Source organism: Mastigoproctus giganteus, chromosome 13 (genome assembly GCF_048544385.1).
Source record: "Mastigoproctus giganteus isolate SK-2022 chromosome 13, ASM4854438v1, whole genome shotgun sequence".
Classification (NCBI taxonomy): domain Eukaryota; kingdom Metazoa; phylum Arthropoda; class Arachnida; order Uropygi; family Thelyphonidae; genus Mastigoproctus; species Mastigoproctus giganteus.
The window spans coordinates 108,757,201-108,784,842 of record NC_143587.1 but is presented as its reverse complement, the minus strand read 5'-3'; the positions used below and the strand labels follow the sequence as shown (position 1 = coordinate 108,784,842).

Below are 27,642 nucleotides of genomic sequence, written 5' to 3'. Positions count from 1 at the left end.
CCCCTGATATCTCTGCTGAAAGTGGTTCAACAGTTACTTTATGATTGTACTGTTATCTTCTCTAACAAATCCATAACCTGTATTTGGAAAATTAGCTTAGGCCTGCCCCAAGGAGGAGTCCTCTTGGCCTTGTGCTCAAGTCACCCAAACCTCAGCCCTTATGTTGATAATATTTTCCTGGCTTTTCCAGCCACTTCCGGCAATTTCAGCCATTTCAATTAATCATGTCAGTCTCAACAACTGATTGACTATATCCTGGATTATGCCACATTTTTTGGTTTCCATGTCAATTCCTCGAAGACTAAGTATCTACTGTTCTCCTTTGACAATTTCCTACAAGTTAGAATCCAATTTAAATTAATTCGTCATAAATCAGATTACATTCTTAGGCATATATCTGGATTCTAAACTTCTCTTCTTAGTACACTGTACACAGCTTCAGTCTACCATTCTAACAGCATTTTGGTTTATGAAGTGCGGCCTTACTCTCATTCGTAATCCACTCTACGGAAATATTTTGCTATCTATAACCTATGGAATTTTTAGAACCGTGTGTAGAATTTTTAGCACACGATTAGCACCAAATTAATTCATTTGAATTTGGTACTGAATATTTTTCTGGTTACTTCTAGTAACTGCTATACAATGTCAAAGTTTCAGACCTGTGTGATTTGGTCACGTGAAAAATTAGTAGTGAGAAAAAAAGTAGTATGAAAAATTGTTATATGGATACTGTTTTTAATGTATAAAAATGACAAACATAGAAACAGAGAAAGATAATTAATAAATAATAGGAAATATTAAACAAACTTTGATAACAATATAAGTATTTTTAAAATATATAACATGCAATTATAATATGATTTGGAATGAACCAGAAAAATTCCAAATTGGGGATATACTACTACATTATTTTTTTTTCTCACAATGGCATCTGATAAGTTATTTTTGCCCCAACAATATGGTTGCAATTTCCATTAAGAGCGCCGGGTGTATTTAATGGCTTGGTTCAAAGTGGTAATGAAACTACAAATTCTGCCCCCTGTGGTATAGACCTGGCAGTATGGTAATTTTGCCACTGGTTCAAGACATTTTAATATATACCATTTTAATAATACCGCAACTAAGGAAATGCAACTGCTTAAATCCATGACAGGGTTTAAGCAGTTTACTGATATGCTATCTTTTTTGGTTTTTTGTTTACCAAGGCCTTGTTGTTGGATTTTAGGCATATTGATGACTTAGACTACATTGCACCATTGTGTATTATGTCTGTACAAGTATGTGTTCATGGGCAAATTTACATGTTGTGAAGACTGAAAATCCCAGAATAATTCATAGGACCTACTCTCTCTGCCTGAGATTGGCACACTACAGCCTATTTACAACTTCAAAAGCAAAGGAGATGGGAATGTCTCAGCAAGCACTGTGCACTTTTGTCAGGGCCCTCCAAATATTTCCTTCGGATTTTAATGCAAAATAGTGTAAATCATTTTGAAAAGTTGGTGTGACCAAATAAAATAAAATAAAATAAAGCACAAGCATTATAATCTTCTGCATTTCCGAAGCCCTAATATCTATCAGGGAGGATGACAGCTATAGGCCGTCATAATGAGTTTTCAAGGCGTCTCCGTAGCGAGGTGGGCAGGAGCAGCAGTGCATAACACACGCTTCTTGATTAGACCGGGGTTCGAGCCCATGACCACCAAATACAGAGGATGCGGAAAGGTTGGGGAATTACCACCGCATATTCCCGGAGCAATATGGCCTTAGTTGCTAATTCTCCTAAAAACCAAATAACAACAACAATGAGTTTTCAGTATTAATGAAAACAGTTTGTACTGGAAGTAAATGCCAACTGATTACAATTCTAAGGAAAAAGAAAAGTGCTTCTGGATTTAAGGCAAAGGAGGATTCATGTTTCTGTTTTGTGTAAATGGTGATTTTAAATGATTCAAAAAATAGTGTACTAATATAGCATTTTTATAATAAAACCTGTGTAAAGAACCAGTCACTTTTATTTTCTATTTTTTTTTAACAACTTACTTGTAACGGTCATATAAACTTATTTTAGAACTTCACTAGAGCTGAGTTTTTTGTTGTCACTCATAACATAGTAATAGTAATCGTGGCATCTGATGCAAGAAAGCAAGCATATGAGCTTACGCAGCATCAGCCAAAAAAAAAAAAAAAAAAAAAATCACACAACCATTCCCTATAAATGTTTGTCCAGTTCCACCTTAAATATATTTAACCTATCAACTTCCACGACAGATGGAAGTTTATTCCAGCAATTAACTACCTGCTGGCCAAAGGCAAATTTCCAAACATCTATTTTACAGCTGTCTTTCTTCAATTTGAATTTATGCCCCCCCTTAGGTTCATAAACTGAACAAGTGGAAGAATCCCATCAGAATTCAGTGTGCTCAACCCATTCAAGGCCTTATACACCTCAAATAGATTGCCTCGCAGGTGCCTAGTCTCCAGCCACTGCAATATGCAGAACTTAAGCCTCTCTTGGTAAGAGGAGAGGCTTATTGGTGAGGTGAATGAAGAGGCTCCCTTCATTCCCCTCACCAATCTTGTTGCCCTTCTCTGTACACGCTCAAGCAAATCAACATCCTTCCTAAAATGAAGCCTCCAGACCTGTACGCAGTACTCAAATCATGGCCTGACAATTTCTGTATACAGAGGGACAATAACCTCCATTTCCCTGCTAGCAAAATTCCTGTATATCATTGACAAACACCATGATCTGCTCTTGGAGCCTGTCTGCATTGCTCAGAAAACTTCATATCTGACTGCACAATTACTCCCAGGTCTTTTTCATTTTCTACCACACTAAGTGTAGTACCACACAGTCGATACATTCCTCTGGGGTTACTTCTACTCATATGCAGTACTTTGCATTTGTCAATGTTAAACTTCAGTTGCCTCTTCTCAACCCATCTTCCCAAATTTTCTAGATCCTGTTGCAGTAGCACACTGCCATTACTGTTAACGGCAGTGTGCTATTACTGACAGTAATGACAGTAAAAGCACACTGCCATTACTGTCATTAACAACCCTACCAACCTTTGTATCATCTGCAAACTTCGACACTAATCATCACTCAATCAATATCATTGATATTCATGAGTGATGACAACTCATCAATATTATTGATAAATATACAAAACAACAGTGGACACAAAACCGAACCTTGTGGGACTCCACTAATAACATTAGTCCACGAAGAGCAGTGCCCACTGATTATCACCCTCTGTCTTAGCATTAGCATTGGCATTAGTAGAGGCATTGATGCAAGAAAGCAAGCTTATACAGCATCAGCTAAAAAAATAATAATAAATAAATAAATAAAAAATAACCACTTCCACTTCACCCCTCTGTTCATTCAAAATACCTGTCCAGCTGAGTCTTAAACTTATTCAGGCTATCAACCTCCAAGACAAGGGATGGAAGTCTGTTCCACCAACCAACCACCCGTTGGCTAAAGGCAAATTTCCTCACGTCTATCCTACATCTGTCTTTCCTCAATTTGAATTTATGCCCTCTCAGGTGATTATTCTGAGCAAGAGGAAGAATCCCATCAGCATTGAGCATGCTCAAACCATTCAAGGCTTTGTACACCTCTATCAGATTACCTCGCTGGTGCCTAGTCTCCGGACACTGTAATTTGCAAAACTTAAGCCTTTCTTCATAAGAGCACCCCTTTGTTCCATTCACCAATCTTGTTACCCTTCTCTGTACACGTTCCAGCATCTCTACATCCTTCTTGAAATGAGGCCTCCAGACCTGTATACAGTACTCTAGGTGTGGCCTGACCATTGCCTTATACAATGGAATAATCACCTCCTTATCCCTGCTAGAAAAATTCCTATATATCATCGACAATACACCATGAGCTACTCTTGCAGCCCGTCTGCACTGCTCATAAAAATTCATATCTGCCTGCACAACCACCCCCAGGTCCCTTTCATTCTCTACCACTGTCAGTGTAGTACCACAGAGTTGATACGTCGCTCTGGGGTTGCTGTTTCCCATGTGTAGTACTTTACATTTGTCAATGTTAAACTTCATTTCCTACCTCTCAGCCCATCTGCTCAACCTTTCCAGATCCTGTTGCAGCAGCATAGTGTCAGTAGTGTCCTTGACAACCCTGCCAACCTTTGTATCATCTGCAAACTTGGACATTAAGCTTGATATACCATCATCAATATCATTTATAAATACAGAAAACAATAATGGACCCAATACTGAACCCTGAGGGACTCCACTAATAACATTAGTCCACGATGAACAGTGTCCATTGATTACCACTCTCTATTTTCTCCCCCTCATCCACCCCTTTATCCACAGCAGCAATTTGCCTCCAATGCCACACTGCTCCAATTTGTGCAGCAGTCTTCCATGTGCAACAGTATCAAAAGCCTGTCTAAGATCCAAGTATATAATATCAAAGTTATTCCCTGCATCCAGTTCTTTTGTGACTGCATCATAGTATCCAATCAAATTGGTCAGGCAAGACTTCCCCTTAACAAAACCATGCTGTGTCTCAGCTATAACTGAAATCTTGTCTAGATGATCCTGCAGTGCTTCTTTAACCAGTGCCTCCATTAATTTTCCGGGAACAGAAGTTAAACTAACTGGTCTATAATTACTTGTGTCACCCTTTGATACTCCTTTGTGAATTGGGGTCACATTTGCACATCTCCAGTCCATGGGTACTTCCCCTGAGTCCAAGGAAGCTCTCATAATTATGGCTACGGATTTTCTTACTTCCTTTGCTGCCTCCTTTAATATAACTGGATAGATCCCATCCACTCCAGGTGCCTTTCTTCTATTTATCTTCAACAATTTCTCCTCCACTTTACTCTCAGTTATTACAAGATTCTCTAGCTTACTGCCAGAGTTGAATACACCTCTGGCATTCCCCTCGCTGAATAACTCCTCATGTGTGAATGTCGATGCAAAATATTCATTTAGTTTGTTAGCTACCTGAGCAGGATCATCAACAGTTGACCCATCGATATCAAGTGGACCGATCTGATTCATTCCCTTCCTTCTAGAGTTTACATAAGTAAAGAACTCTTTGCTGTTTTTCTTTGCCTCCCTTTCCATAGATTTCTCGTAATCTGCCTTCGCCTGCCTAACCTCCTTTGTAACTTGGTTACAGATCAACTTGTATCTATCATAGGCTTCTGTGACACGTGTTAATTTGTATGTATCCCTTGCATTTTTCTTCTCTGCCATATGTCTCATTAGTTCATCTGACATCCACTTAGGCCTAAACCTTGAACAATATTTCTTAGTTGGTATGTAAAGCCTAGTAGCTTCCAAGATAAGTTCTTTGAATGCTTCCCATTTTGAATTTGCTGTTGGTAACATCATCAGTTGGTCCCACTGTCTTCTCCCACTCAACCATCCTTTTATCCATTGTGGCAACTTACTCTTAATACCATTCTGCTCCAATTTGTACAATAGTCTTACATGCGCAACAGTGTCAAAAGCTTTCCTGAAATCCAAGTAGATGATATCAAAATTATTTTTTGCATCCATCCAGTTCCTTTCTAACCACATCATAATAAATTTGTCAGACAAGACTTTCCGTTAACAAACCCATGCTGTGTCTGAATTATTGTTGCAGTCTTGTCTAGATGATCCTGCAATGCATCTTTAACGAGTGACTCCATTATTGTACCCAGAACAGAAGCTAAACTAACTGGTCTGTAATTACTCTTTCACCCTTTGATCCCCCTTTGTGAATTGGGGATACATTTGCATATCTCCAGTCCGTGAGGACCTCCCCTGAGTCTAAGGATGCTCTCATAATTATCGCTAAGGGTTTGCTTACTTTCTTTGCCGCCTCTTTTAATATAACTGGATAGATCCCATCCACACCAGGTGCCTTTCTTATGTTTAACTTCAATAATTTTTCCTCCACTTTGCTCTCAGTTATTACAAAATCATTAAGCACCCTGCTGCAATTTGATAACCTTCTGGCATCTTCCTTCCTTAATAACTCCTCATGTGTGAATGTAGATGCAAAATACTCATTCATTCATTTGTTTGCTATCTGAGCAGGATCATCAAAAGTCAAACCATCGATATCAACTGGACCAATCTGATTCAGCTCCCCTTCTTTTTAGAGTATATTAGCATTAGCATTAGTAGAGGCATTTGATGCAAGAAAGCAAACTTATGCAGCATCAGCCAAAAAAAAAAAAAAAAAAAAAGTAACATAAATAAATAAAAATAACCACTTCCACTTCACCCCTCTGTTCGTTCGAAATAGCTGTCCAGCTGAGCCTTAAACTTATTTAGGCTATCAACTTCCACGACAAGGGATGGAAGTCTGTTCCACCTACCAACCACCCGCTGGCTAAAGGCAAATTTCCGCACATCTATCCTACATCTTTCTTTCCTCAATTTGAATTTATGCCCTCTCAGGTGATTATTCTGAGCAAGAGGAAGAATCCCATCAGCATTGAGCATGCTCAAACCATTCAAGGCTTTGTACACCTCTATCAGATCACCTCGCTGGTGCCTAGTTTCCAGACACTGTAATTCGCATAACTTAAGCCTTTCTTCGTAAGAGCACCCCTTTGTCCCATTCACCAATCTAGTTACCCTTCTCTGTACTCGTTCCAGCAGCTCTACATGCTTCTTGAAATGAGGCCTCCAGGCCTGTATACAGTACTCTAGGTGTGGCCTGACCATTGCCTTATACAAGGGAATAATCACCTCCTTATCCCTGCTAGAAAAATTCCTATATATCATTGTCAATACACCATGAGCTACTCTTGCAGCCCGTCTGCACTGCTCAGAGAACTTCATATCTGCCTGCACAACCACCCCCAGGTTCCTTTCACTCTCTATCACTGTCAGTGTAGTACCACACAGTTGATAAGTTGCTCTGGGGTTGCTGTTTCCCATATGTAGTACTTTACATTTGTCAATGTTAAACTTCATTTGCCACCTCGAAGCCCATCTGCTCAACCTTTCCAAATCCTGTTGCAGCAGCATAGTGTCAGTAGTGTCCTTGACAACCCTGCCAACCTTCGTATCGTCTGCAAACTTGGACATTAAGCCTGATATACCATCATCAATATCATTTATAAATACAGAAAACAATAAAGGACCCAACACTGAACCCTGAGGGACTCCACTAATAACATTAGTGAACGATGAGCAGTGTCCATTGATTACCACTCTCTGTCTTCTCCCCCTCAACCACCCCTTTATCCATAGCAGCAATTTGCCTCCAATGCCACACTGCTGCAATTTGTGCAGCAGTCTTCCATGTGCAACAGTATCAAAAGCCTTTCTAAGATCCAAGTATATAATATCAAAGTTATTCCCTGCATCCAGTTCTTTTGTGACTGCATCATAGTATCCAATCAAATTGGTCAGGCAAGACTTACCCTTAACAAAACCATGCTGTGTCCTAGCTATAACTGAAGTCTTGTCTAGATGATCCTGCAGTGCTTCTTTAACCAGTGCCTCCATTAATTTTCTGGGAACAGAAGTTAAACTCACAGGTCTATAATTACTTGTGTCAGCCTTTGATCCCCCTTTGTGAATTGGGGTCACATTTGCACATCTCCAGTTCATGGATACCTCCCCTGAGTCCAAGGAAGCTCTCATAATTATGGCTAAGGGTTTGCTTACTTCCTTTGCTGCCTCCTTTAATATAACTGGATAGATCCCATCCACCCCAGGTGCCTTTCTTGTGTTTATCTTCAACAATTTCTCATCCACTTTGCTCTCAGTTATTACAAGATTCTCTAGCTTACTGCTAGAGTTGAATACACCTCTGGCATTCCCCTCGCTGAATAACTCCTCATGTGTGAATGTCGATGCAAAATATTCATTTAGTTTGTTAGCTACCTGAGCAGGGTCATCAACAGTTGACCCATCGATCTCAAGTGGACCAATCTGATTCATCCCCTTCCTTCTAGAGTTTACATAAGTAAAGAACTCTTTGCTGTTTTTCTTTGCATCCCTTGCCAAGGATCTCTCGTAATCTGCCTTCGCCTGCCTAACCTCCTTTGTAATTTGGTTACAGATCAACTTGTATCTATCATAGGCGTCTGTGTCACGTGTTAATTTGTATGTTTCCCATGCATTTTTCTTCTCTGCCATATGCCTCATTAGTTCATCTGACATCCATTTAGGCCTAAACCTTGAACAATATATCTTAGTTGGTATGAAAAGCCTAGTAGCTTCCAAGATAAGTTCTTTGAATGCTTCCCATTTTGAATTTGCTGTTGGCAATATCATCAGTTGATCCCACTGTATAGAATTTAAATACTGTCTCAGTCCATTGTAGTCGCCTTTACGATACAATACCCCTTCCCTTTACCCCTAATGGTAGTTACCTCTTTGAGTAACTCCCACTTCACCACTGTGATCACTGCCACCTAGTGGTTCATTTATCTTCAGATTCTTAATGCATGAAGAATCACTAGTGATAATCAAATCAAGAGTATTACTCCCTCTAGTTGCCTCCCGAACATGCTGATGTTGAAAACAATCATCCAATAAATCCACAAAAGCCTTGCTACTGTGTGAGTGACCAACCCCCAAATTCCAGTCAATATCTGGGAAATTAAAATCCCCCATTATAAGACTCTCTGATTTACTGGCCCACTCTATTTCTCCGAACAGTTTCTTATTATACTCATCAGAGTCATTAGGCCTATAGCACACTCCTACTCTCAATTTTGATCTCCCAATGCTTATGTCACACCAAACTGACTCGACACTGCACTGTCCAGCGATGTCGACTGGCTTCACTTCCTTGGATTTTATGTATTTCTTAACTAATAGCATAACCCCTCCTCCCTTCCTATCCTGTCTATCTTTTCTGTAGACATTGTACTCCCCAAATTCCAGTTCTGCATTCCTTATATCTGTGTGACACCACGTCTCTGAAATCCCCACAATATCTGCCTTTGATGTTTTGAGCAATACCTCAAATTCATCTAATTTATTTACTAAACTCCTAGCATTGGTGTACACACAAGTATACATGCACCTGTTCTTTTTCTTAGCTACCCTAACACAACCCATGTGTTTACTTGTACCCCAATGATTCCCAGCAGTCTCTGAAATATCCTGCATCTTATTTTCCAGGCTGCGGCTCATTCCAATAGAAGCAGTGCAAGAATCACTTTCACCTCTGCCAGTGGCTACTGTTAATCTATTAGTCCTTGTATCCCCCCAATCTAGCAGTTTTCCGACCCACCTAACACTGCCTCGATAGCATCAGCAAACATTCTTGCACCCTTTCTATTTAAGTGTATTCCATCCCTGTAGAAGCAGTCTCTCCTGTTAACAAGTACAGACCAGGCTGAAAAAAATTCTACCCCTTGAGCCCTGCACAATCTTTCCAGGGCCGAATTGATTGACAGAGCTCTCATCATATACTCCCTCCTATCGTGTCTGGGCAGAATTGCAGACACTTTCAATTTCAACCCTAATTCACGGCTTTTTTTCATCAATGACCTGTACTTGTCAAAGTATAAGTAAATATATAAGTATAAATATATAAGTAAATATACTTGTCATATATAAGTAAAGAAATCCTTGCTGTTTTTCTTAGCATTCTTTGCCAAAGGTTTCTCATAATCTGCCTTCACCTGCCTAACCTCCTTTGTGATTTGATTACAGACTAGCTTATGTCTGCCATAGGCTTCTGTGTCCCCTGAAAATTTATGAACCCCAGGAACTCACATCATATCCAGCTCAGGATCCTGGGCTTGGCACACCCAGGATCCTGAGCTGGATATGATCATTATTCTCTTTCTTGGTGATTCCCTTCTACTTATGACTCTGACTCTCTCTCTCTCTCTCTCTCTCTCTCAGGGTAATTCATAAATTTTTTTTTTTGGCTAGTGCATCATAGGTTTGAGGCTTCCTTGCACCATATAGCTAATAATAATAATAATAATAATAATATGCATTGCAAGCATTTTTCTTCTCTGCCACGAGTCTCATTAGTTCATTTGACAACTATTTAGGCCTATTCCTTGAACAATAATTCTTAATAGGTATGAAACATTCACGATTACATCCTTCCTTGAATGCTTCCCACTTAGAATTTGTTGTTGGTAACATCATCAGTTGGTCCCATTGTACGGAATTTAAAAACTGTCTGAGACCACTGTAGTCACCTTTACGGAAGCAAAAACCCTTTCCTTTACCCCTGATGGTAATTATATCTTTAAGTAAATCCCATATCAGTAAAGTGTGATCACTGCCACCTAGTGGTTCCTTTATCTGCAAATTCTTAATACAACGAATGATCACTGCTGATAACCAGATCAACCCTCTGTGGTTGCCTCTCAAACATGCTGTTACAGAAAACAATCATCCAATAAATCCACAAAAGTCTTACAAATATAGTGTGCGAGTGAACAATCTACAAGTTCCAGTCAATATCTGGGAAGTTAAACTCCCCCATTATAAGACATTCTGATTTACTAGCCCACTCTATTTCTCTGTACAATTGTTTGTTGTACTCATTCGAGTCATTAGGCGTATAACACACTCCTACTCTTATTTTTGCTTTCGCAGTGCTTATGTCAAACCAAACTGACTCAACACTGTATTGTCCATCTATATCAACCAGATGCACTTCTTTTCATTTTATGTTTTTCTTAATTAATAGCATAACTCCTTGTCCCTTCCTGTCCTGTCTATCTTTTCTGTGTACATTGTGCTCTCCAAATTCCAATTCTGCATGCCCAATATCTGTGTGACACCACGTCTCTGATATCCCAAAAATATCAGCCTTTGATGTCTTGACCAACACTTCAAATTCATCAAATTTATTTGCTATACTTCTAGCATTGGTATACATGCACCTATTCTTATTCTTAGTTACTCTAACACATCCCATATACCCACCTGTTTCACGATGACTGCTATCAGTCCCTGAAACTCCCAGCACCCCTCGCTCCAGGTTGCTGCTTATTCTAATAGAAGTAGTGCAAGAATCACCTTCACCTCTGCCTGCGGCTACTTTTAACTTTTTAGTCTATGAATCGCCCCCCAAGCTAGCAGTTTTCCGACCCACCTAACACTGCCTCGATAGCATCAGCAAATATTCTTGCACCCTTTTTATTTAAGTGTATCCCATCTCTGTAGAAGCAATCTCTCCTGTTAACAAGCACAGATGATGCTGAAAAAAATTCTACCCCACGAGCCTTGCACATTCCCTCCAGGGCCGAATTGATTGACAAGGCTCTCATCATGTACTTCCTCCTATCGTGTCTGGGCAGAATTTCAGACCCTTTGTAATTTAACCCTAACTCACGACTTTTTTGCAACATTGACCTGTACTTGTTAAGTAAATCTGCAGATCTCCTACTCTTAATGTCATTGGTACCAACATGTAAAACAATATAAGCCTTTGTGCCCTTAAAGGATGATATAAGTTTCACAACACCATCAACTTTTGCCCCTGGCAGAAATACCCTGGTCCTATTCCATCTATCCTTTTTACACAATATATTAGCCATCTTCCTGACAATAGCGTCACCAACAATAACTAGTTCCTTTGGGACCAGTGCATTCTGCCTTAGAGATTGCCGCTATGTTGCCCGATGCACAATTGTAAGCTCTGGCGTTGAGTTGGGCAGCTGAGAGCGTGACGTGCCCCTCATATTAATTTCTTCGAGGGCATCTACCCTAAACCTCAAGCTCTCATAGACACCCATTAGAATGCTGAGTTGATGCCTAATTTCTAGACACTCTCTGCACCTGGCACACACACACACACACAAAGACCTTCTTGGCTAGATCATAATGGCATGGTGGGCCATAAAATCTCCCCCCCACCTTCAATTCATGTATTATAAGCCTCAATTTGCATAATATCTAATCATGAAAGCATGTAAGAGTGCATCCCTCATGCAAATTGGGAGGTTTACAATGCTAAACTAAGTCTATCACATTTTTTTAAATATTTTTCATAGCTGAGAAGATAATTTATGGGTATAATATATATTTATTGAAAACTGCAAATAATTATACAGCTCACACATTAAATATCAATAAAGTCAGTTATAGTAAATAAAATATCTTTTACCAGTCGCATAGAGCATTCAATCTAACAGGAGCAAATGAGCTGTAGCGATTGAGATCAATAAAATCCTTTCCAGTAGAACCTGCTGTTCTTTTCAATGACTGGATCCAGTTTCTAGCTTCGTCCTCTGTCCAAAATTTAAGATGCAAGTCTCTAAGTGGAATATAATTATCATAATATTAAGATTATTGTGCACACTTTCCTTATCAATTTCGATGAACTGTATATTACAGTGATATAAATTATAAATAATTGAATACAACACACAAATCAATGAACCATGGAATTTATATTTTCATAAAAACACAAAATTAAAAATTCAAATTATAGCTAATAATTATCTTTAAATCTTCAGTACTTGTTCTTTTATATTTAATGTACCTCTTTGAGATAAAAATGAATGCCAACTATCTATTTCATTTCTTTTACTCTTTAAATTTACTCTATCATAATTATAATCTACACTAAGGAAAAGAAACAACTAAAACAACACATTTCAATTTTATACTACAGATCTTTTATGAGTGAACCAAAATCTGCTACCATTCTTCAGCACCATTACTCCATAAACAAGCACAGTATTGCACACATTACTCCTTAAACAAGCACACTTTTGAGACTGTTTTGTATTTTAATTATTATGATACACATTAAGTTCTTAAAAATGTGAAGAACTTTTTAAGTGAATCTCTGTGTTAGAGATTCATTTAAAAGTTTCCTATTTTAAATTAATTTTCAAAAATGAAAACTGTTCCTACATCTCTAAATTGAATAAATCCTTTTTTATTTTCAATGTTCTACTGTAAGTACTATTTATGCAGTTCTCAAAACAGTTTATGAGATGCTGATTATTTACTTCAGTATGTACAAATCTAGCACCTAGAAATTTGAAATATATCATGATTACCAGATCAGTTCTCTTGAATACCAAGGTAACTAAGAAAACTGTGTTTTTATAAGGATTACTGTATATGGGTAACAGTCATCCCAGAATAACATATCAACTGAACAGTACCACACTCAACAAGGTGAAGAACAAAAAATCATACCTAGAAGTAACTGTACAGTCCAACATTAAGTTCTCTGCACAGTGTGGACAGGCTACTAGGACAACTCGTAGTGTTCTGCAAGATACAGGAATTTTTGCCAGCAGGGACAAGGAGGTGATTATTCTGTTGGATAAGTGAATTGTTATGCTACATTCTGAGTATAGCATACAGGTTTAAGGCAAAGGAGTATTCAGAGAAGAGTGAGTAAACAAGAAAGAAAAAATTAAGATTTTTTTTTTCCAGTTCTGCAGTAGGGCTTGGAAACTAGGCAAATACAAAGGAAACCTGACTGAACTCTTTAAGACTTTCAATGGATTGAATATATAAAGTGATATAAATTTAAAGCGAAATAAAGAAAGAATAGTTGCAGAATACATTTGCAAAATTTGCTTTCAGACAGAGAGTAATTGATTGCTGAAACAAACTTCCACCTGATAGTAGCAGTAATAGGAATATGATGCAAGAAAGCAAGAGCTTATACAGCATCAGCCCAAAAAAAAAAAAAAAAAAAAACCTCTTCACCCATCTGCTCACTCCAAATGTTTGTCTAGTTCAGCCTTACATTTATTTAAACTATCAACTTCCACAACAACAACAGATGGAAGTCTGTTCCAGCAATCAACTACCAGTTGGCTAAAGATAAACTTCTGCACATTCTATTCTACAACTGTTTTTCCCCAATTTGAATCTATGCCCCCTCAGGTTCTTAGTCTGGAAGTATCCCATCAGCATTGAGCCTGCTCAAACCATTCAAGGCCTTATACACCTCAATCAGACACCTTGCAGGTGCCTAGCCTCCAGATGCTGCAACTTGCAGAACTTAAGCCTTTCTTCATAAGCACACCCCTTTGTTGCTCTAACCAACCTTGTTGCCCTTTGCTGTACTCTACATCCTTCCTAAAATGAGTAAAAATCCTAAAAATCCTTCCTACTCAAGATGTGGCCTGACCATTGCTTTATACAAAGGATAATCACCTCATTGTCTCTGCTAGCAAAATTCCTATATATCATTGACAAACTCCATGACCTGCTCTGGCAGGCCGACCAGGCTAGCCAGGTGGGTAATAGTGCCTGCGTAGCAACCCAAAGGTCGCGGGTTCGAATCCTGTCTCGGGCTTAGATCAGAGCAAAATGCAAAAACTTTTGAAGGTGCATTATGGCCACAGAAGCCGATGCGCCACCAACTAAAAAAAAAATGCTCTGGCAGCATGTCTGCACTGCTCAGAGAACTTCATATCTGACGGCACAATTACCCACTGGACTTTTTCATTCTCCACTTCCCTGAGTGTAGTATCACAGGGTTACTGCTACCCATATGCAGTACTTTGCATTTGTCAATGTTAAACTTTCAGTTGCCATTTCTCGGCCTATCAGCTTATATATCATTCAACTAAAAAAATATATATATACACTTCTCCCATCCAAACCCTCCAAGAATTTGTTTAGTTCTTCCTTGAATTTATTCAAACCTTCCACTTCCACAACGATAGATGGAAGCCTGTTCCACAATCAACCACCCGCTGGCTGAAGGCAAACTTCCACACATCTATCCTGCAACCATCCTTCCTCAACTTAAATTTATGCTCCCTCATGTATGTAGTCCCAGCAAGAAGAATGCCATTCACATTCAGCTTACTCAAGCCATTAAAGGCCTTAAACACCTCAATCAGATCACCCCTAATCTTTTTTAAAGTGATACCTCCAGACCTGCATACAATTCTCAAAATGTGGCTGTTACATGGCCTTGTACAAAGGGATAATCACTTCCTTATCCCTGCTAGCAAAGTTTCTGTGATTTCAATGATTTCTTTGATATCATTAACAAAACCCCATGTCTACACTGCTCAGAAAATTTTATATCTGACTGCACAATTATACCTAGGTCCTTTTCATTTTCCACTACACTGAGTTGGAAAATGAAAAAGACACAGTACCACACAGTTTATAAGTTAATCTGAGATTACTGCTCCTATATGCAGTACCTTGCATTTGTCAATTTTAAACTTCAACTGCCATTTCTCTGCCCACTGACCCAATTTTCCTAGATCTTGTTGCAGTAGCTCACCACAATTACTGCTCAAAACCACTCTGCCAAACGCTGTATTATTTTCAAACTTTGACATTAAACCTGATATACCTTCATCAATAGCATTAATAAATATTGAAAAAAAAAAAAAAAAAAAAACAATGGGTCCAGTACTGAACCCTGGGGGACTCCACTAACAACATTAGTCCATGCACAGCAGTGCACATTTAAAACCACTCCTCTCTGTCTTCTTCCCTTTATCCAGAGCAGCAACTTTCCTTTAATGCCATATTGCTCCAGTTTCTGCAGCGGTCTTTTATGTGCAACACTATCACAAGCCTTCCTGCAATCTAAGTATAAGATGTTAAAATAATTTTTTTGCATCCAGTTCCTTGGTCACTGCATAGTAACTTTAGTAACCTATCAGATTGGTTAGACAAGACTACCCATTAACAAATCCATGCTGTGACTGCAGTATAACTACATTCCTGCCCAGATGGTGCTGCATTACTTCTTTAACCAATGACTCCATTATTTTCACTGGAGCAAATGGTAAGCTAACATGTCAGTAATTATTTGTGTTACCTTTTGAACCTACTTTATGAACTGGGGATGCATTCGCACATCTCCAGTCCATAGGGACTTCCCCTGAATCTAAGGATGCTTTCATAATTATGCTAAAGCCTTGCTTATCTCCTTTGCTGCTTCTGTTAATATGATTGGATAGGTCCCATCCACCACAGCTGCCTTTTCTTATTCAGCTTCAAAAATTCCTCTTCCACTTTCCTTTCAGTTATCAGTGCCTCCGTAGCCAGGTGGGCAGGAGTGGCAGTACATAGCACACGCTTCTTGATTAGACCGGGGTTCGAGCCCGTGACCACCAAATACAGAGGATGTGGAAAGGTCAGGGAATGACCACCGCATATCCCCAGAGCAATATGGCCTTCGTTGCTAATGCTCCTAAAAACCAAATAACAACAACAACCTTTCAGTTATCATAAACTCATTTAACTCCCCATTGGAGCTGGATAAACTTCTGGCATCCCTTACCCTAAAGATCCTCATGTGTGAAGGTAGATTAAAAATATGTATTCAATTTCTCAGCAACCTGAGCATGGTTATCAACAGTTAAACCATTGACATAAAGTGGCCCAATGTGATTCAAACCCTTCCTTCTACTCTTAATATAAGCATAGAAGTCTTTGCCAGAGACTTCTCATAATATACCCTAGATTGCCTAAATTACAGAATTTATATCTATCATAGGCTTCTCAATCACCTGATAAGTTATATGCATCCCATGCACTTTTCTTCTTTGCCACTTGTCTCAATAAGTTCATCTGACATCCATTTCAGTCTAAGGCTGAACAGTATTTCTTCGTTGGTGTGAAAAGACTAGTAGCTTCTATGAGTACTTCCCTGAATGTTTCCCATTTAGAATTTGCTGTTGGTAACATCATCAGTTAGTCTCATTGCATACAATTTAAAACTATCTGAATCCTCTGTAGTCACCCTTATGAAAGCAAAAGCCTTTCCCTTTAGTCTTGACAGGAGTTATGTCTTTAATTAAATTCCACATTAGTACACTGTGATTACTGCAACCCAGTGGATCATTTAACTGCATATTCTTAATGCATGTAGAATTACTGCTGATAACCAGATCAAGAGTATTGCTTCCTCTTGTTGCATCTCTAACATGCTGTTGTGGAAGTGGGCAGCTTGAATAAATTTAAGGATGATTAGACAAATTGTTAAGTAGGGATGTACAAAGAGGGGAGTATTTTTTTTTTTTTTTTTGCTGCATAACCTTGCTTCTCTGCATCATTAGTCACCGCCAATACTAATAACTCTGGTCTGCATTTTAAGAAAATTTTCGCTGATGTTTTACTGCTGATAAGACATCTGAACTATGTTTTTATTAGAAATTTCAAATTAACTTGAAATTTGTTCTCACTTCAGAATTTTTTACACTAAAAAAATTAAAATACTGGTGAAGATTTTACAAATAGGTTATTTTATATAAAAATATTGATAAATATAAATAAAAATACAAATATAAAAGGAGGTTACATCTACTTATCAAGCAAAGATAGCTGACAAGCTAGATTTCTCATACACCAGACTTGGGTTTAACTTGCACTTTTTTGATTTCCTAAGGCTGCTAATTTTAGTGGCTCTTGCTCTTTTTTGCATCCATCATACTGACATTCCATCCTGCTTGGTACTTTTTTTCCGAAGGACGAGGATGACAGTGATATTAAGCTCTCTGAGCAGCTCTTGGACAATACCAAAATAGCAAAGAAATGGTTGGCAGTCTGACAGGTTATACAAATTTTCCAATTGTTGCTCAAAAATGTATGTCTGTGTAGGGTGGTCTGGCAAGAACTTCAGTTCAAAAGTATATTGTAGTGACAACTGCTTTCATTAGGATGACAGAGGTGGCTCGGTTGCTTCAATATATAAACTCTGGACAGGGAATATTCTAAATACTCCAGTAGCAATGTAAATGGCTTGAACTGGATCTAGCCATCAAAGTATGCTGTTTCTAGCAGATGCGTACACTTGAGACCCATAATCAATTTAAATCATACAAGTGTACAACAGAGGTGGAGTAAAAAGTGGCAATTTGCTATCCAATTATTGATTGAAATGGCATGTAAGAGGTTCACAAAATTGTGCATTTTGTCCACAGTTGGACATGTGGTAGGAATATCACTTACTATCAAAGCACAAGCCTTGAGAATTTTGTCTTGAGTGCTAATGGAATGATGTTTTGTCCAAGCTTGAGTTCAGGTTCAGTCTGAAGGCGAGTCCTTGTTTGTGACAAAAGCATAAGTAGTTGATCTTCAGAGAGAAGAACATGAAACCTTTAGCCATTGTCTCAAGATAAGAAGGTTCATGGCTTGTTGCAATTGCCTTTTGATGGTGCTCATATTACATGAACAAGATGTAATGGCAAAATGATGTAAGAAAGCAAGCTTATATAGTATAAGCAAAAAAAAAAAAAAAACAATTCCCACTTCACCTATCCATTCCCTCCAATAGTTTGTCTAATCCTTCCTTGAATTAATTTATACTATCAACTTCCACAACAACAGGTTGAAGTTTGTTCCAGCATTCAACTACCCACTGACTAAAGGAAAACTTCCGTACATGTATCCTGCAGCTATCCTTCCTCAATTTGAAGTTGTTCCCCCCTCTCATGTGCATAGTATGAGAAACAGGAAGAATCCCATCAGCACTGGGCTTGATCAATCCATTCAAAGCCTTAAAACTTAATCAGATCACATCACAGGCCCAATCTCCAGATGCTGCAATTTGCAGAACTGAAGCCTTTCATGGTAAGGGCACCCCTTTGTTCCTTTCACTAGTCTTATTGTCCTTCTCTGTATTCATTCCAGCAGTTCTACATTCTTCCTAAAATGAAGCCTCCAGATCTGTATGCAGTACTCAAGATGTAGCCTGACCATTGCTTTATACAATGGGATAATTGCCTCCTCATTGACAAAACTCCATGAGCAGTCTCTGCAGCCTGCACTACTCAGAGAACTTCATATCCAACTGCCAAATTATCTGCAGGTCATTTTCATTTTCCATTAGCATAAGTGCAACACCACACAGTTGGTATTACCCTGGGGTTACTGCTATCCACATGCAGTACTTTGCATTTGCCAATGTTAAACTTTCTCAGCTCGTCTGCTTAACTTTTCTTGATCCTGTTGCAGTAGCATACCATCATTACTTCATTAACCATCCTGCCAACTTGGACATTTTAGCCTGATATGCCTTCATCAAGATTACTGAGATGGTTCTGTTTTCATTTCCCATTCTGTTAAAGGTTGGTTGTAGTACTCACAGTTATTTGAAGAAAACTTCAAATGTTGCTTTTGAGTTTTTTGCCAGAAACTTGGGGGTGGGGGGAGAAGATGCTTTGGTAGACACTTGAGCAAATATCTCCCCTAGATTATCCATGGTTTTGGAAATGGTGGAAACTGAGTTGATGTCTTTAGAATTGAAATTGCTGCTGCTTGGACAATACTTTCATTTCTCATTCTGTTAAAGGTTGGTTGTAGCACTCAGTTATTTGAAGACAACTTCAAATGTTGCTTTTCAGCTTTTTGCCAGAAACTTGGGGGACGGGGTGGAGATGCTTCGGTAGACACCTTAGCAAATGTCTCCCTTAGATTGTCCATGGTTTTGGAAATGGTGGAAACTGAGTTGATGTCTTTAGAATTGAAATTGCTGCTGCTTGGACAATACTTTCTGTGATGTACTTAACTGTGTGATCAATCTTCCACCATGGTATCCTCAATGGGCGGCATGGTCTCCTGTTACAAAGAGTGGATATCACAGGGAAGTGATTGCTTCGATAAAAGTCTTCAACCTCTCATGTATGCACAGGGAAGAGAGAAGGGGGCAGAGAGAGAGAGAGAGAGAGAGAGAGAGAGAGAGAGAGAGAGAGAGAGAGAGAGAGAGAGAGAGAGTGATCACAAGAAGTGTACAAGCAGGCATGTGAATAGTATCAGAACCCATATTTAGAATGGCCAGGTCATTGTTTTCGAGCATACACTCTATAGACTGACCCCTTCCAATGATGGCATCACTAACCTACAGCATTATGTCCATTGAAATCACGCAGTAATAGAAAAGGGACGACATTGCTTAATGGAATCATCAAGGTCTGCCTGGGTGGGATGTCATTCCCAGATAGCAAATAGATGCTGCAAACAGTTAAGAGAAACTCTACTGTTAGATGAACTGCTACCACGTCTAAGTTGGTAGTAAGTAGTATAGCTTGAAAAGGCATATTATTATCCACAAGAATGGTGATTTCTCCATGGGCATGTCCATTCCCAGCTCTGTGTTTGTGAATAACTGAACAGTTACCCAAGTCTTCCACTGTTGCACATGGAAGACTGCTGCACAAATTGGAGCAGTGTGGCATTGGAGGCAAATTGCTGCTATGGATAAGGGTATGGTTGAGTGGCAGAAGACAGAGAGTGGTAATCAATGGACACTGCTCAATGTGGACTAATGTTATTAGTGGAGTTCCTCAAGGTTCAGTGTTGGGTCCGTTGTTGTTTTCGGTGTTTATGAATGATATTGATGATGGGATATCAAGTTTAATGTCCAAGTTTGCAGATGATACAAAGGTTGGCAGGGTCGTTAAGGACAATACTGACGCTATGCTGCTGCAACAGGATCTGGAAAGGTTGAACAGATGGGCTGAGAGGTGGCAAATGAGGTTTAACATCGGCAAATGTAAAGTGCTGCATATGGGAAACAGTAACCCCAGAGCAACGTATCAACTCTGCGGTACTACACTGACAGTGGTGGAGAATGAAAAGGACCTGGGGGTAATTGTGCAGGCAGATATGAAGTTCTCTGAGCAGTGCAGACGAGCTGCAAGAGTAGCTCATGGTGTCTTGTCAATGATATACAGGAATTTTTCTAGCAGGGATAAGGAGGTGATTATTCCCTTGTATAAGGCAATGGTAAGGCCACATCTTGAGTACTGTATACAGGTCTGGAGGCCTCATTTCAAGAAGGATGTAGAGCTGCTGGAACGGGTACAGAGAAGGGCAACAAGATTAGTAAATGGAACAAAGGGTTGCTCTTACGAAGAAAGGCTTAAGTTTTGCAAATTACAGAGTCTGGAGACTAGGCACCGGCGAGGTGATCTGATAGAGGTGTATAAGGCTTTGAATGGTTTGAGCATGCTCAATGCCAATGGGATTCTTCATCTTTCTCAGAATAATCACCTCAGAGGGCATAAATTCAAATTGAGGAAGGACGGATGTCGGATAGATGTGCGGAAATTTGCCTTTGGCCAGCGGGTGGTTGGTTGGTGGAACCGACTTCCATCACTTGTTGTTGAAGTTGATAGCCTAAACAAATTTAAAGCTCAACTGGACAGGTATTTCGAACGAACGGAGGGGTGAAATGGGAGTGGGTTTTTTTTTTTTTTTTTTTGGCTGATGCTGAATAAGCTTGCTTTCTTGCATCATATGCCCCTGCTAATGCTAATGCTAATGCTAAGTCTCCTGTAAGTTCCTGTAAGAAAAAGCAGGAGGGCCTTGATGTCTTCACTATTTTGACAGAATCCATGGCAATTCCATTGTAAGACTTTGAATTTATTTTTATTTTTTGAGTCCATCTGATAGCTTCTGAAAGGCTATGGGCTTTGTTTTCTCAGTCCTGGATATGTTTTTCTTTGGAAAGAAACACTGACATGTGTCCATTTGTTCTTCTGTAAAGAGTACCAGGACTGAGTTGCCTGGTATTTCCTTAACCTCTACATCTATTATTTCTTTTACTGCAGGTGGTTCTTCTGGTTTTTTTGCCATTTCTTTACCACTTTGTTTTGGTAGTGTGGAGCATTAGGAGGTACTGATATTGGAGTGGCAGCTAAATGTTTTGTAGGTGGGCATATGTGGGCTCAATAACTAGCATTCAATGGGAGTGAATGATTCTCTTAGTGGAACAGTCATATCAGTTTGCATCTCAATAAAATGCTTTTTGCAACTTTCCACATATGTTGAATTATTGCTATTTACTTTTTATTACTGGCTTCACCACTTTTCTTGCCTCCTGATAAGATATGTTCAGGTCTGGTTTGAGAATTTGAATCTCTTTTTCCTCCTTCCACTGCCGACATGCTCTTAAGTACACAGGATATTCTCCTTGACAGTTAATGCATACGGGTTTTGTAGCCGAACATCCCATAATTTCATGTTTCTTTGCACCATATCAAACACAGGCAAGGGCACCACAACAGGCCATTTGCGAGTGTCCATATTTTTGACAGTTGAGGCATCGTAAGGAATTTGGTATGTATGTACAGGCTTACCTCGCTTTAAGGCGCTTTGCTAATATGCCGCTTTTCAATTATATTCATGTTTATTATTTTCAGCACTTGCCTTGCTCTTAAGGGGGTTTTTGGTGGTGACGTGCACATCAGCTGACTCTGAGCTGAATCGAGCAAGTCGACCGGCACCACTTTGTTACTCGTGCTCAGTCTGTTTACAGCATTTGTGCACTTTGACTCAGTGTTGCATTCTGGCAATTTTCAAAATTTTTCAACTTTCAATTTTTCAAACTTATTACTTGTGTTATTGTTATTATTGTAATTATTAATTACAGTACAATGACCCCTAAGTGTAGTGCTAGTGAAAAGAAGAGTCACAAGCCTCTTATTTTAAATCAAAAGCTAGAAATAATTAAGCTTAGTAAGAAGGGCATGTTGAATGCCGAGATAGGCCAAAAGCTAAATTTGGTGTGCCAAACAGTTAACACAGTAGTGAACTCAAAGGAGAAGTTCTTGAAAGAATTAAAAGTTCTACTCCAGTGAACATGAAAGTGATAAGAAAGCAAGACAGTCTTATTGTCGATATGGAGAAAGTTTTAGTGGTCTGGATAGAAGATCAAATCAGCCACAATGTTCCTTTAAGCCAAGGCCTAATCCAGAGCAAGGTCCTAACTGTCTATAATTCTATGAAGGCTGAGAGAGACAAAGCAGCTGCAGGAGAGAGAGAGAGAGAGGTTTGAAACTAGCAGAGGTTGGTTCATGAGGTTTAAGGAAAGAAGCCATCTCCACAACATAAAAGTGAAGCAGCTAGTGCTGAGATGTAGAAGCTGCAGAAAGCTATTCAGATGACTAGCTAAGGTAATTGATGAAGTTGGCTACATTAAGCAGCAGAATTTCAACGTTGACAAAACAGCCCCATATTGGAAGACGATACCATCTAGGACTTTCATAGCTAGAGAGGAGAAGTCAATGCCTGGCTTCAAAGCTGCAAAGGATAGGCTGACTCTCTTGTTGGGAGTTAATGCAGCTGATGACTGCAAGTTGAAGCCAGTGCTCATCTACCATTCTGAAAATCCTAGGGCCACCTCAAGACTTATGATAAAGCTAGCCTGCCTGTGTATTACAAATCAAACAACAAAGCCTGGATGACAGCAGATCTGTTCACTATGTGGTTTACTGAATATTTTAAGCCTACTGTTGAGGTCAACTGCTTAGTAAAAAAAATTCCTTTCAAGATATTACTGATTAGTGACAATGCACCTGGTCACTAAGAGCTCTGATGGAGATGTACAAAGAGGTTAATGTTGTTTTCCTGCCTGCTAACATAACATCTATTCTGCAGCCCATGGATCAAGGAGTAATTGCTGCTTTCAAGTCCTATTATTTATGATGGACATTTGTTAATGTTATAGCTGCCTTAGATAGTGTTACCTCTGATGGGTCTAGGCAAAATAAACTGAAAGCCTTCTGGAAAGGATTTACCATTCTAGATGCCATTAAGAACATTTGTTATTCATGGGAAGAGGTAAAAATATCAACATTAAAAGGAGTTTGGAAGAAGTTGATTCACACCCACACGGATAACTTTGAAGGGTTCAAGACTTCAGTGGAAGAAGTGACTGCAAATGTGGTGGAAATGGCAAGAGAACTGGAAGGCTTTGAGAGGATTAACGTCAATTTTTAAAGTTCTACAGCGGGTAAAATACTATCAAACAGTATAGCATGCTACAGAGAAATCCTTCGCAAAAGGAAGCATCAGTCAATGAGGCAAAGTTATTTGTTGTCTTATTTTAAGAAGGTGCCACAGCCACCCCCAACTTTCAACAGCAAGTAGCGCTACCATTCAACATCAAGGCAAGACTCTCCACCAGCAAAGGGAATAAGGTTCGTTGAAGGCTCAGATGATGAAGCTCCACTATCTCCTTCAGCTTTCTTTCCATAATTGCTTCTAAAATGTTTATTCGTCAGTCATAATAATCAAAGGACAAAAACATTTTAAGGTTAGCAACACAGAACTGTAGCATTTTTTTTATTTATTGTTTTTACTTTTGTATCATTTTTTTTTTAATCCTAATGCTATTGCACACTTAATAAATGATAGTGTAAATATGTTTTTAGGCTTTTATTTGCACTGTAACTGAAAAAAAGGCTGTGATTCGCTTTATGGCGGTGGTCTGAAACCTAACTCGCCGTATTAGCTAGGTATGCCTATATGTATATTTAAAATGGTAATTCAATTTCCTAATTGAATTACCATTTTAAATCTCATGATGTCATTGTTTGCTCAGATCGTGTCAATTAAATTATTCTTGTAGAGATGAAATCCTTTTTTTACACATTCCAGCTTAAAATTTCATCTTTTATGTAACCCTTGGTTTTCCATCAATACGCTAAGGCTCAAGATAAGAATATTGCCTATTACAAGTAGCTTGCATCCAAACCTCCAGTTCATTTTCTGCCTACACCAAAGCTTGCAACAATTGTAAAGCAGTTATTAATCAGTTTAAACAGACTAAGATAGAAAACTTGCTTCTTGTCCAAATGGTAGATGAAGATTCTTGTCTCTTGCCAAAGGTGTTAGCCACCTCTACTCCCACCTCTGTTAAAACCGGATGGTTCTATCATCACCTCAGGTAAAGAAAAAGCCAGCCTGCTAGCATCTTACTTTTCTTCTATCTCTTGTATCGATAATCTTGGTAAACCACTTCCTACCATTCCCAGCACACTCCATTCAATGTCTCCTATGGTCTTCTGCTGGAAATTTGTTCATATCCAGCCAGATCCCAAAAAGGGTAAGAAATCCCTCCCATCCAATTATCATTCCATTGCACTTACTTCTACTCTAGCATTAGCATTAGTTTAGGCATATAATGCAATAAAGCCAACTTATACAGTATCAGCCAAAAAAACCCCTTCACATTTCACCCATCCAGTCACTCTCTAAATGTTTGTCTAGATCAGCCTTAAATTTATTTAAGCAGCTATAAACTTCCATAACAACAGATGGAAATCTGTTCCAGCAATAAACTACCCACTGGCTAAAGGCAAACTTCCGCACATCAATTCTACAACTGACTTTCCTCAATTTGAATTTATGCCCCCTCAGGTTCTTAATCTGAGCAAGCAGAAGTATCCCATCAGCATCGAACCTGCTCAAACTATTCAAGGCCATATACACCTTGATCAGATCACTTCCCAGGTGCCTAGTCTCCAGATGCTGCAACTTGCAGAACTTAAGCCTTCCTTCATAAGTGCAACCCTCTCACCAATCTTGTTGCCCTTCTCTGTACTTGTTCTAGCAACTCTACATACTTCCTAAAATGAGGCCTCCAGACCTGTATACAGTACTCAAGGTGTGGCCTGACCATTGCCTTATACAAAGGGATAATCACCTCGTTGTCTCTGCTAACAGAACTCCTATATATATCATTGACAAAACTTCATGACATGTTCTGGCAGCCCATCTGCACTGCTCAGAGAACTTCATATCTGACTGCACAATTACCTCCAGGTCTTTTTCATTCTCCACCTCCCTGAGGGTAGTACCACAGAGTTGGTATGTTTCTCTTGGGTTACTGCTACCCATATGGAGTACTTTGCATTTGTCGTTACACTTCAGTTGCCACTTCTCAGCCAATCTACTTAACTTTTCTAGATTCCGTTGCAGTAGCACACTATCTTCACTTTCATTAACAACCCAGCCAACCTCTGCATCATCTGCAAACATGGACATTAAGCCTGATATATATTCATCGATAAAACATTGAAAAATATACAAAACAAGAATGCGCCCAGCACCAAACCCTGTAGAACTCTATAATAACATAAGTCCATGTAGAGCAGTGTCCATTTATTACAACTCTCTGCCATCTTCCACTCAACCATCCCTTTATCCATTGCAGTAACCTGCCCTTAATGCCATACTGCTCCAATTTGTAAAACAGTCTTCCATGTGCAACAGTATCAAAAGCTTTCCTGAAATCCAAGTATATGATATCAAAATTATTTTCTGCATCCAGTTCCTTTGTGACCACATTGTAGTATCCAATCAAATTGGTCAGACACGACTTCCCCTTAACAAACCCATGCTTTGTCTGAGCTATTACTGCTTTCTTGTCTAGGTGATCCTGTATCACCTCTTTAACCCGTGACTCCATTATTTTCCCAGGAACAGAAGTTAAATTAACAGGTCTATAATTATTTGTGTCACCATTTGAACCCCCTTTGTGAACTGGGGATGCATTTGCACTTCTCCAGTCCATGGGGACATCCCCTAACTCTAAGGATGCTTTCATAATTATGGCTAAGAGTTTGCTTACTTCCCTTGCTGTCTCCTTCATTAAAACTGGATAGCTTCAATCTGCTCCAGGTGCTTTTTTTATGTTTAACTTCATCAATTTCTCCTCCACTTTGCTCTCAGTTATTACAAAATCACTTAGCTTCCTGTTAGAGTTTGATAAATTCCTGGCATTCCCCTTCTTGAATAACTCCTCATGTGTGAATGTAGATGCAACATACTCATTCAGTTTATCAGCTACTTAGCATTAGCATTAGTAGAGGCATTTGATGCAAGAAAGCAAGCTTATGCAGCATCAGCCAAAAAAAAAAAAAAAAAAAAAAAAAAAACCACTTCCACTTCACCCCACTGTTCGTTCAAAATACCTGTCCAGCTGAGCCTTAAACTTATTTAGGCTATCAACCTCTACCACAAGGGATGGGAGTCTGTTCCACCAACCAACCACCCACTGGCTAAAGGCAAATTTCCGCACGTCTATCCTACATCTGTCTTTCCTCAATTTGAATTTATGCCCTCTCAGGTGATTTTTCTGAGCTAGAGGAAGAATCCCATCAGCATTGAGCATGCTTAAACCATTCAAGGCTTTATACACCTCTATCAGATCACCTCGCTGGTGCCTAGTCTCCAGACACTGTAATTTGCAAAACTTAAGCCTTTCTTCGTAAGAGCACCCCTTTGTTCCATTCACTAATCTTGTTGCCCTTCTCTGTACTCGTTCCAGCAGCTCTACATCCTTCTTGAAATGAGGCCTCCAGACCTGTATACAGTACTCTAGGTGTGGCCTGACCATTGCCTTATACAAGGGAATAATCACCTCCTTATCCCTGCTGGAAAAATTCCTGTATATCATTGACAATACTCCATGAGCTACTCTTGCAGCCCGTCTGCACTGCTCAGAGAACTTCATATCTGCCTGCACAATCACCCCCAAGTCCCTTTCATTCTCTACCACTGTCAGTGTAGTACCACAGAGTTGATACGTTGCTCTGGGGTTGCTGTTTCCCATGTGTAGTACTTTACATTTGTCAATGTTAAACTTCATTTGCCACCTCTCGGCCCATCTGCTCAACCTTTCCGGATCCTGTTGCAGCAGCATAGTGTCAGTAGTGTCCTTGACAACCCTGCCAACCTTTGTATCATCTGCAAACTTGGACATTAAGCTTGATATACCATCATCAATATCATTTATAAATACAGAAAACAATAATGGACCCAACACTGAGCCCTGAGGGACTCCACTAATAACATTAGTCCACGATGAGCAGTGTCCATTGATTACCACTCTCTGTCTTCTCCCCCTCAACCACCCCTTTATCCATAGCAGCAATTTGCCTCCAATGTCACACTGCTCCAATTTGTGTAGCAGTC

At 39.3% G+C, this 27,642-nt stretch overlaps 1 protein-coding gene across 1 annotated transcript in view; it reads right to left on the bottom strand.

The window, feature by feature from the left end:
- LOC150076348 (phospholipase D1-like) overlaps nt 1–27,642 on the bottom strand; it is a 601,970-nt gene that overhangs the window by 383,445 nt on the left and 190,883 nt on the right. Inside the window, exon 10 of the mRNA XM_090387327.1 lies at nt 12,098–12,247. Coding sequence (XP_090243453.1) covers nt 12,098–12,247 — 150 coding nt within the window. The remainder of the gene's footprint in view (nt 1–12,097; nt 12,248–27,642) is intronic.